The sequence below is a fragment of the Solanum pennellii genome, chromosome 8, assembly GCF_001406875.1.
Source record: "Solanum pennellii chromosome 8, SPENNV200".
Taxonomy (NCBI): Eukaryota; Viridiplantae; Streptophyta; class Magnoliopsida; order Solanales; family Solanaceae; genus Solanum; species Solanum pennellii.
The window spans coordinates 67,488,324-67,500,140 of NC_028644.1; the positions used below are offsets into that span (position 1 = coordinate 67,488,324).

General features: G+C 34.5%; 1 protein-coding gene across 3 annotated transcripts; it reads left to right on the forward strand.

Annotated features, from left to right (window-relative positions):
- Positions 1-1,878: 1,878 nt before the first annotated feature.
- Positions 1,879-10,223, forward strand: LOC107029019 (maspardin). 3 transcript variants are annotated; one of them, XM_027919180.1, is made up of 9 exons: positions 1,879-2,124; positions 2,365-2,506; positions 3,180-3,305; positions 4,578-4,676; positions 6,739-6,881; positions 7,130-7,238; positions 8,086-8,193; positions 9,289-9,429; positions 9,603-10,223. In XM_027919180.1, exons 3-9 carry the CDS (start codon positions 3,288-3,290, stop codon positions 10,017-10,019), a joined length of 1,035 nt encoding a protein of 344 aa, XP_027774981.1. In that variant the 5' UTR covers positions 1,879-2,124; positions 2,365-2,506; positions 3,180-3,287; the 3' UTR covers positions 10,020-10,223. The 3 variants fall into 3 exon arrangements, with proteins under 3 accessions (XP_027774981.1, XP_015085789.1, XP_027774980.1); XM_015230303.2 differs by lacking the exon at positions 2,365-2,506; XM_027919179.1 differs by lacking the exons at positions 1,879-2,124; positions 2,365-2,506 and adding an exon at positions 2,538-2,666.
- Positions 10,224-11,817: the final 1,594 nt, after the last annotated feature.

The window sequence follows — 11,817 nt, forward strand, 5'->3', positions numbered from 1 at the left end:
GGGGGTGATGATGTATGTTTTTGGTGCTGCTTTAAGTATTGATAGTTATTGGACAGAGACACTAGTCTTCTGGTTCGGGTTGCTTGTTCAGATATATGTTGTAAATTAGTCAAATTAACTCTATGTTTGTTGATGCAAAAAGAGGAAAATAATCGTCTTTTTGCATAGGAATTGTTAGATTGTTTTTACATTAGTTGAGCGACTGAGTTGTTTTCTTACATAATTTTGGACAAATTCTCGTCTGATGAGTCAGCTTTTGGAGTTGACATGATTTGTGAACTAATCGCCAGATTTTTCATTGTAAAAATCAGTTATTGCATACTTTGGAATTTCAACTGTCATGTGGAATTATAAATTGAAGTGAATGTTATGCGGAATTCGAGATAATACGAGAAAATATGAACGCGAAAAACAAGACAACAGATTTACGTGGTTCACCAATAAATTGGCTACGTCCACGGGAAGAGGGAGAGCAGTTTATTAAGGAGAGGCAAGAACAAAATTACAGAATAGGGTTTGTCATAGCGTCTATATATAGTGCTAAGCTACGCCCTAACAGGCTTGGGCCCAACATACAGAATTGACAGATAATTAAGGGCCCAATACAACAACATTGTATACCGTCGGGCCGGGGGCGTCTCCGCCCCCCGGACCCCCCGACTCGCTGACCGGTCAGCGAGACCCCGTCCTTTCTGTTTGTAACGGGTCCGATTCAAGGCATTCAACAGTGAAAATGGAACATTATTATTGCCGTAAACTTCTTGTCCCCTAATTAAACTTTGGCCAATATGCAGATTTTTGATTATTTTAACTCTTATATTATCTATATTCTAAACCAAGGTTTCTAAACAGCTTTTGATCATAATTTTGTGTTGCTTTCGACTATAGTTAAATTTCATTATTAAAGCCAATTTTATTCCTAGGCTTACATCCAAGTCCATAAATTGAAGATTTCAATATCGAATATTATTGCGTAAGTTAGTAGAGGACATCACTAATATTACAATTATAATTTATAATAAAACCAAGAAAAACATTGGAAACCAAAATCAAAACCATATTTCCAACTCCAAAAAGCATGAGGAAAAAAAAAACCACATTGCATAACTTAAAAAATGATTTATTGTATATATCTATATGTCATAAGCTATAAAATAATGGCTAAAAAATAAAATAATGGCTAAAAGTGAAGCGCAATTTATTACCCCGGAAGATAAACATCGACAAAATCAACTAGCTCAATATGAAATTTATATATGTATTGATTGTCGTGTTCATTGGCAGAGGCAGAACTATAATTTTCAATAAGGTATTTAAAATCAAAAGGATAAACTAGTCGAAGAGCATTCAATATCTATTATATACATTTAAAAAATATTTTTAACCATGTATACATAGTAATATTTTAGTCATATATATATAGAAATATTTTCCGCCAAATGGGGTTCGGATATCAATGTTCGTATCCGTTGTATTCAGAAAATGTTATCCTTTTCTTGGTTGAAGGGTCAACACGTCCTAATTCGTGGCCCGCATAGGATTGAATTGTGCTACTATTTTATAAGTCCTTTTATTAAAAGAATCTGTCCGTTCGAATCAATTTAACTCTCTAGCTCGTTAGGATTGAATTGGATTGAACCAATCTATTTTGACAGATCTACTTTTATTTAGCTAAAGAAAGAAAACAATTAATTGTTATATTGTTTTTATTAAACATATCAATTGCTCATTACTATTAATTTCAATAATTTTATTTAAATATAAATAAAAAAAATATTTGTTAAATCTTGAATCGTACGGCTAAAAACATATCAAAGGAGAAAGAGGGACCCATCCACGTGTTTGTGTTTCATTATTGTTAATCACCATTCAACATAACACAGCTCATTACGCCTCTGTCTGATTTTACGAAGAAATTTTATAGACCCAAAAACCCAAAATGCCACCTCTCTGAGCAAGATGAGTTTTTTTTTTTTTCCTTCTTGTTATAGAACAAATTCAAGAACTTTAATGGGTGGGTATATGCAGTGAAAGGTGAATAAATCAGCTATGAAAGGAGGTGTCCTTTCGGCTCCTGGTGATTACATCTACTTCAAGTCTCAAGTTCCTCTTCATAAGATCCCTGTAATGCCTGATTCCATCAATTTTTAGTTTTTTCTGATTTGGGTTTTCTTTGATTTTGCTTAACTGTTTGGTTTCTCAAATGGGTCTGTGTCTTTTTTCTATTTGATTGTGTTTTTGTTTGTTTTTTTGAATTTCTATGAATCTGAATGTATGATCATGTTGTGATTTGCCCAATTGGATAGTTGTTTCTGATGTGTTTTTTTTCCTTCCTATTTTGATTGAATCTGTTGTGACTGGTAGGTGGCCAATGAGTATCACAAGTAAATTGGCATGATAGCTGTTGTTTATAGAAACATGAATGTGACTGGTAGGTGGACAATGAGTATCACAAGTAAATTGGCATGATAGCTGTTGTTTATGGAAAACATCAAGTGTGTTCCTTGTGAGTACTGGATAAGACTGTGCTTTTGTTCCTGAAAGATCAACTGAATTTCTTTAAGTTGCTATCGTTATCATTTTTAACTCTGAAACAACTTTCCCCTGAATTGACATCATGGCAATTGTAGTGATGCCTTCATCAAATTCCCTGTTATGCAGATTAGGTTAGTTTCCATTTAGTTAGTCGCAATAGAATTTGCACTTTTTTTTGGAAATCTTGCAAAACCTGTTATCTTTTAGTTGGTCTGATTAGTTTGTACGTGAATAATGTTGGAGTGTTTTATGTGTTTTCCATCTAATAGGAAGAACTTCTCGTGCTAATCACAGTGGAATGGCAAATCTAAGTTTATATTAAGATTTTTCTCTTTCTAAATGTTTGGTCCTGCACTTCATTCTACTCTTTTTGCTTACTTTTCGAAAATTTTGCTAGTTGGAAGACTACCTTCGTTTTTCAGATGAAGAAGATGGCTACTTTCTTGAATTTGATGTTGTATATTGATCTTAAGTTCTTCGGCCCTCTTTTGGAGGTCCTTGCAGTTATTCTAAAGATTTTGTTCGATTCTACACATTTGACTTTGATTATTGCTTCTTTATTTAGGAAATAGAGATGCATAAATGGACTCTTCTACTCTTTGTTAAATGTACTATTATTCTTAACACTTTGATCTGTTGGGCAGATTGGATCAAAGCAGTGGCGATATTATGATTTTGGCCCGAAAGTAGTTCCCCCTCTCATTTGCCTCCCTGGCATAGCTGGTACTGCTGATGTATATTACAAGCAGATAATGTCATTGTCTATGAAGGTAATGAGAAAAACTCCTGATTCTTTGCTTGTTTTATCTAGTTATTGCTGAATTTTTGTGTATCTTCTTTGAGAGTGAAAATGACAGTGAAGAACGGGTCATATATGTGGTTGTAATCGTTTCACCCATTCATAAATATATACGAATGTAAAGGATCAGTTAATCTCTTATACTTGCACCTGTTATGTCTTTCCCATGTTACTTACTATGGTAACTTCCAAAATTAGTCAAAGGTACCAATGAGCGTTTCCAAGTGATTAGAACTGTGTTAGAACCTATGTTGCTTGGACTCTCTAAAAATTTTGTTGCAACTTGCACACAGATCCTCTAAAAATGCACTTCTTTTGGAGGATGCAACATGCACCATGTGGCATTTTTGAAGAGTCTGACTGTCTGAGCAACATAGGTTAGAGCAAAATATGCACTTTAGTAGTGCCTAAAGCTTAAAATCTATCATTAAGAAGATGGAAGGAATATAATAATGATATCTAGTGATAGGGATTATCTTTAGAAGGTATCACTTTTGAATGAGTCTGTCTCTGTCTCTCTCCTTTTGATTGAGACCTTACTTAAATATGAGTTCCCAAATTGGGATGTAGATCTAACAACAGAGGGACCTGCAATACATCAATTATTTGATTGATCTCTTTGCTCTTAGATGAAAAGTTTTCAACAGCAAACGAAAAATTCTATTCACAATGGAAGTGGTCTTTGATAAGAACATGGAAAGATGTTCCAATAAAAGCTCAGTAATGCATCAAGTAGTGTAAGTGATAACTACTGCAGTGTATGAATTGTAACAGAGGTTGCTCTTTGTTTAATGATTTTGCTGGTCAAACTAAGATCTGAGAAAGCACTGGCCTGCACTGAATCTTGGAAAATAGATAACGCTTGCCCCATCGGCTTGCCCTCTGTACTACATGGACTAATATCTTTTTTTTGTAAGGTAAATGTATTTACATGGATTACAACCTTATTCTTCTTTTTATTTTTACGAGGTAACTGTATTTACATGGACTTATCGTGTCAAGTGATGACACAAAGCAAAATAGAATTTTCCATTTTCTGAATGACGTTAGAATCTCTTGCAACATAATTTTAGGATTTAACTAAAGACAATTTCCATTAGTAGGGGCTGAAAGGTTTTCTTTGCATGTTACAACCTATGCATATATGTCTCTTTCCACGATATATAGCGACTGGATAATTTTCTATAAGACAACCCCCAAATTCAATTGAAGGAAGCTAACATTTTCTGGTTTACTTTTTCAGGGTTACCGTGTAATTTCCGTTGATATTCCGCGTGCATGGAACAACCACGAGTGGATTCAAGCATTTGAGAAGTTTCTAGATGCTATTGATGTTCATCATGTATGTTCCCTTTATGTCAGTGCTTACTTGATGGCTACAAGGGGTGTACATGGGGCGGTTTGGTTCAGTTTTTATCAAAACCAAACCAAACCAAACCAACTATATCAGTTTGCTTGGTTTTTTGGCACGTGATACTATTTCAATCTTAATGTTTCGAGTTATAGATAAAGTTTTGATAAATCAATATATGTGTAGTAGTAATTTCACGTTAGGGATCAAGTTTTAATAAATCAACTAAACTAGTTCAGACTTTGATTGTTCTGTCAATCTTAATTTGCAGTTTGGTTTGTGCACCCTACAACATAAGCCTAAGTATGTAGTGATACCAATCATGTTAGGGATCCATGATCAAAGCAATAAAAGTAAGAATGTGTGTAAGCTAAAAGAAATTATATGAACGGAAAGATAAAGATAGACAAATTTAAGAACGAGTTCCTTAATTCAAAGTGGATCAAGAAATCTAGAATGTCAGGATGAGCGTAAAGTCATAAATTAATTCCTAACAACAACAATTAACCTAAAAGAACTAATCACCTTTGATAGAGAATTAATCAAGAAAATAGGTTATGGAACCCACCCCCCTTTAGAGTATCAAGAACAACATTTGGCAAAGACTTGTCACCTTTCTTGAATACCTAAAAGTAACCTTAGTTTTAAGAAGGAATTAAACTTACCACCTTTAAGTTGATTCTTGAAGGTTGAAAAAATTCAAGAGCACTCACAACATGAGTGCAAAGGAAAAATCCTCTCAATTCAATTGACAATAATGTATCTATAAATAAATAAACAATCTATGCTAAGGAGCATGCAACACCCTCCCAAAAAGGCTAGGAAATTAATCCAATACTACTTTGGGCAACAAGTCCTTTCGGAAAAAGAAATTTAGTAAATCTACTAGAAAAAGAAATCAAGAGATTTTGACCAAGGAAACTAAAAAACATGTAAAAATTTTCTAAGAAATAAGGAAACTTTGACCAAGAAAACAAGTAAAATTAATGTCACACTTCTTTCCAAAACTACTTAACAAAATAAGAGAGAAGTAGCAGATGACATGGAATTGCACACGCCCATCTTGGTCAAGCACACATCTAAATAGGCGTGTATGTTAGCTCTTTGAAGCATGTATTTAATTTTGGGCTCCTCTTTGGTGTGTATTTTTTTTCTCAAAAAAAAATAAATCATCCTCATCTTGGACTTGACTTGGATCATGAGATGAGTGTAGCGCTTAGTCAAATCTTCTCCTACTAGTCTAGAGCTCTTTTTTCACGATAAACCGGTGTTGTCAAAGACGCGCTTAAGCTCTAAAGCAAGGCTCAAAACAAGTTAAGCTCTCCGCCTTGCTTATGTGCGCTTGAGTGTCGTCATAAAGGCTCTACGACAATCTTTTCCTTGCAAATGAGCATTTCCTGAAGTGGCGACGCTAAACAAATGGTATTTTACTTTATTGTAAAAAAATTCAATTTCTTTGTCCATATATTTGTTGTTCATGCTTATGTATATGTATATTTGCACCTTTTTTCATCATAGCCCACACTTTATTTGCGCTTTGCAATTAAAGCCCCAACCGACCGTAGAGCTTTTTTGCGTTTCTTTTCGCTTTCGATAGCACCAATAAACATCTTCTTGATCTCACATTGAAGTTCCTGAACTTTGTCTAGCATCTCCTTAGCCTACAAGCTCAATCCAAGTCCTTTTTTGGAGTTACGCCTCAGCCTACAAGCTCAATGCAAGTCCTTTTTTGGAGTTATGCCTCCATGGATGCTATCATGTAATGTGTGCAATCTGACTAGTCTTATTTATCTACGAGATGAGCAATTTAGAATTAGTAAGATGCACCTATTGACTTTCTTGATTTGTATATGCAGTTAGATATAGTATGCAAAGAAGTGCATATAAAGATACATCTATAAGTTTTTTTCTTTTTGACTGGTCACTTGTTTGATATTGGTTGGATTATAGTGTTGAATCATGCATTTCAATTTTTTTATTTGGAATAAAAGCAGAGATTAAGTTTGTTCATGATAAAGGAAGTAACTGATGTATTAAACTTGTCCTACGGCAGATTCATCTCTATGGAACAGCCCTTGGAGGCTTCTTAGCACAACTTTTTGCTCAGCATCGTCCCCGGCGTGTTAGGTCCTTGGTACTTTCAAATACATTTGTGGAGACCACTAGTTTCTCAGCTTCAATGCCATGGGCTCGTATGTAAGTTTTCAGTTTATTTATTTAGCATACCATGAGAGCTGCTAAGTTGCTATTATAACTCATATATGACTGATCAGTATCGATACTTAACAACTTCTGCATCTATTTGATAAGCTATAGATGATCTAATATCTTTTTGTATATGTACTACTCATAATTCTTGCATCTCATTGTTTTTATGATTTAAGCCGTGTAGCTCTTCACATTTTAAAAGATGTTTTTCTTCTATTGTTGGTTTCCTACTGCAGTGTTGGTTGGGCTCCTGCTTTTATACTGAAACGGCATGTGCTAAGTGGAATTCGTGATAGTCCCCAGGAACCCTTTATTGCAGACTCTGTAGATTTTGTTGTTTCTCAGGTAATGTTAAGCTCAGTTTTTTGTTATATTACAGTGGTTTTATGTCACTCTTACCAAAAATTGTTTGGAAAATTCCTATTTTCAGAAAGCAGTTGTTAGCAGTATATTGAACTTATGGTTCTTCCATATTTCTTTTGCTGCTTCAGAGTTGGCCAGATATATGTTTATGCATCATATTTATTTTTTCAAAAGAAAAAATGTAATGATCTTATTCTTATAACATATACTGTTCATTGCAGTTGTATGGTATTTCATTTTGCACCTTTTTCTCCTCTTTTTTCAAACATTATAAGAAGAAGCTCTAGAAGCATTACTTTTCAGACAATTCTAACATATCTAACCTTCTCTTTCTCCCAAAACTTTTCCATAGCTCTTTTAAGTTATTGTCCAGAATATCAATTGGATGCAGATTTTCCATTACATCCCGTCAGATGGTGTCATTTTGCTACCTTTTGAGTTAATCTGGTTTATGTAACACTCTTGCTTTCTTTGACTATCTAGAATTTGGATGTGTAGTTTCAAGCTGCCTAATATGTAGAACAACATGTGATGCTTTCGTATGCTACTATTTCACCATTAAATACTTGATGACAATATCTTGAAATGCTACTCATGTATCTTTGTTGTATGTTTCATTTCTGTACCCTGTTCAAAGTGTAACTGGTCTTAGTTTTTTGTTCTTGATAGTCCTCTGATTTTGTTAATCCTTATTGTCCATTTTCTTTCAGTTATTCAACTGATAAACTAACCATCACATATTCACCATGTTTTCGATAACAAAGCTATTTGCTTATAGAAAAAGTTGACTCACTTATTCTCATAACTTGTGAATTCGATTTGGATGCAGGTTGAGACTCTCGAGAGAGAAGACTTGGCTTCCAGATTAACATTAACAGCTGATGCTGCATCAGTTGGACCTCTTCTTCTTCCAGATTCTTCTATCACTTTAATGGATGTATGTGTCTAATCTGCAAAGTTGTTTTCTGAATTTTTTTAGATAATAAATAAATTGTTATATGCGCAGTCAACATGCCTCAACTTTCTCATTGTTTTGGTTTTTTAAGTGTATTGTCTATAAGTCGACACAAATATATTTTAACTACATCATACTGTTAGTACACCATGTATTTATTTACATCTTTCCTCACTGGAATTTTAGGACATAAATTATTTTAGTTAACTGGATACAACTGCATTCTGTTGCTCTTGCGATGGCACTTGTTTTTTAACTTTCCCCGGGACTTGCTTATTTCAAAAGTCATGATCCAGACGACCACTTCTTGCTTGGAAACAGACTGCTGAGTATAAATTTTGACCTTGGGAAGTCTGTAGCTCTTGGTGTAGAGATTTTGGTCTTTCACCTCTTCACTAATCATCAAAATAAGGAAACCATTTACTTGCTAGACATCAAGAAATTCACCATTCACTATTATTTGTTATCTTTTCTCACTAGTTGACATTTTTCGCTTTAGGTAGGAGAGTTCCACTTACTTCTTCGTCACCTAGTGGGATAGGAATGTTTGACCTTACCACATAATTTCAGCATATCTTTTAGTTCGGATCAACTGGTTGATTGTCATCATTTAAATTATTTTGCATGTGTGTAAGGATTTCATGAGCGCAAAAGAAACTCTTAACTCCAAGGGAAATGGACCTCAACAAAGCTGAATGGATATATAGGATTCATATAACCAAAGCCCCAGTGATCTGGAATTGAGTTGTAATTAATTTACTGCTTGATTTGTTTTCCCTAAAAAGATGTTAGCATACATATGTAGGTCATGACCATCCCGAAAATCCTCTTAACTTTTCTTGATTAAAAAGAAATTGGCAAGAGTTGGAATGAAATGGGTTCAAAATTAGAATAGAGCTGCATCGAGGATTCTTATAATTAACCCCCCACCCGCAAACTAGTTTGGGGATTGAGGCATAATTGGTTGATATTATTGTCCTTTTGCTATGTCGCTAGTTTCTTTCTTACAAAAGTCACTAAAATAGAAATTGTCTGATGGACTGATTCCTATTGCATTGTAACTTTTGTTTTGTGAAGACAAATGACTATTGTGCAACCCCTCAATCACTCAAAGATCAAGTGTGTGAAAGGTATCCTGGCGCAAGAAGGGCATACTTGAAAAGTGGTGGTGATTTTCCATTTCTATCTAGGCCTGATGAAGTGAATCTTCATCTTCAGGTATAAACTACTTCTTGTTACTTGTTCATCCAAACATCATTTTCATTTCTTTCTTCTTTTCTCATTTTAGAATTCAGGTCTACTATCTACGAAGAGTTTTTCAAGGTTGAGTAATTTATAAGATATTATAATACGTTGCAACTAAGTACTTGGTTGTATTTTCATTTTAACAGCTACACCTGAGACGTGTTGGTGTTGAAGCTCGACCTGACTTGATCCCTGGTGTTCCAAAGGATGATAGTGGTGGAAGTTCCAAAGAGCCAAACAACGGAAGAAAGGATGCTGATGATTCATCAGAAAATGATAAAAGAGACTCAGAAACTCCTCCTGCAGAAAGTGCAGAGCCCCCCTTGGCTCCAGAAGCTACCGGTTCTCACGATTTAGATAACCAACTCCTTAAGATGGCCAAACTCTCCAATGACCCAGGTGAATCTGTCACACCTCCTTCAGAAAATTCATTTTTCCGTGACAAGCAGAACTTACTAGTCCAGAGAGCTCTTCTAAATGTCACTTGTGAGATTTTTATTCTTAATATGCTGTCCCTTTACTTAGGGAACTGTACATTAACTGGAAATGTAGCTGCAATGTAGACACTTGATGGGATAGAATTTTTGTTCTTCAGTTTCTTTCTGTACATTATGGGTTGGGAAAGTGTCATTGCAAAGACACTATGAAATTGAAGACTCAAGTTTGTGTTGGAAAATCTTTATATACCATGTAGCAGTTGCAAATCTTTCATAGTCCCAGAATGTTGGATTTGAGAATCTAACGTAAAGTGATGTTTGTTTCAGCAAGTATAAGTTTGGGAATCTTCCTCCTTTTTGTCTCCGCAAAAACTGTGTGTTTGATGGATAGAGATTTTTCCGAAAACTTGGTAACTTTTCTGGGAAGTTTCTAAACTCACTGTTTCAGATTTTGCAGCCTCAGCATGGGTTCTTAGGGGGCTTTTCCCCCATAGTTGTTTCTTGATATAGGTGCGGAACTAGTGAAGAAGTTGCAGGTTCGTTTTGAACCTGGTAAATTAGCTAACGTTTGATCATAGACTTTGAAATTTTATCTTCAAATTATATTGGTTGAGGTAGAATTTCGAGTTCAAACTCAACAACAACATACCCAAAGGAATTCTATAAGTGGGGTCTGAGGAGGGTAGAGTGTATGCATACCTTACAACTACCTCGTTGAGGTAAAAAAGTAGTTTCCGAAATTTGAGTTTGACCTCATTAAGTTCAAATTCTTGGTCTACCTAAACTTTGATAAGATCCCTCCTAATAACTAGAATCAAAGAATCAATAATTATGTCCCCATACAATATGGATATGATCGAGTCGATTTCATGATAAATTCGTTTCACATTGGACCGGGCCGGAATACAGTTGTTTACAGTTTCATCACCTAGTGTCCTACGTAGGAATTAGTATGTCTCTACTTATTAATACACATCTAAAGTTAGAGGGAATAGATACCAGATAAGGTCAAGTTAAAAGATACGTTTATTTACTATGCCAAAATAGAATGGTTTAACTTTGTGGAGACAAACTTAGTTGTCCTACTTATTAGCTTCTAGCATTATTAAAAGACTCTTTTTTTATGAAATGAAGTGACTGATTAAATGCCTTTTAAAAGGTTAATCTAAAGATGCCAGCCATGTCTAGTTTAGTGTGAAACTCCACCAATTCAATCTTTTAGATCAATAGTAAGGTGTTGACCTAGCTTTCGAAAATTGCATATATGGAAGAATGATTTTAGTATATATATATATATTGTGTAAATGAACAACTATACTTGCATCATTGCTTATTCCACTAATTCAAGACTAAGTTTTATCAGTCGATTAATATTTGGTAAGAAATCTCAACTTCTAGCACTAAATTCACCTAACATGGTGGAAAATTGTCTATAAACCTATTCAAGTACAACTAGTTGGGATCAAAATATAGAATTATTAATATTAAAAAGAGCAGGCTGGTATACAAATTATTTCATATTTACGTAAGAAGGATTGCAGCACCTCGAGAGGGGGTGCTTTGTAGTCCGTCTCTTCTGATACAAGCATTAATGATTAATTATATTGTGTGAACAAAAATTGAATTCATAACCTATAAGATACATAGAAAACTTTATCGTTGCCTTGAAATTCCCCTTGAAAGTATTGAATTAAGATTAGAAAAAGCAGTTCAGTGAACAAATTATTCGCATTCATGTGAGATTTGGGAGAGATCGCAACACCCCAAGGTGTTTGTTCTATAAGCAGCCTCTCATGACAGAAACATTAATGACTGATTTCACTGTTTTAATTTATGATCTATAAATTATAAAATGAACTTTATCGTTGCGTGAAAACTCCTATCAAAATACATAATTAATTATTTGAGATTAACGTTTCATTAG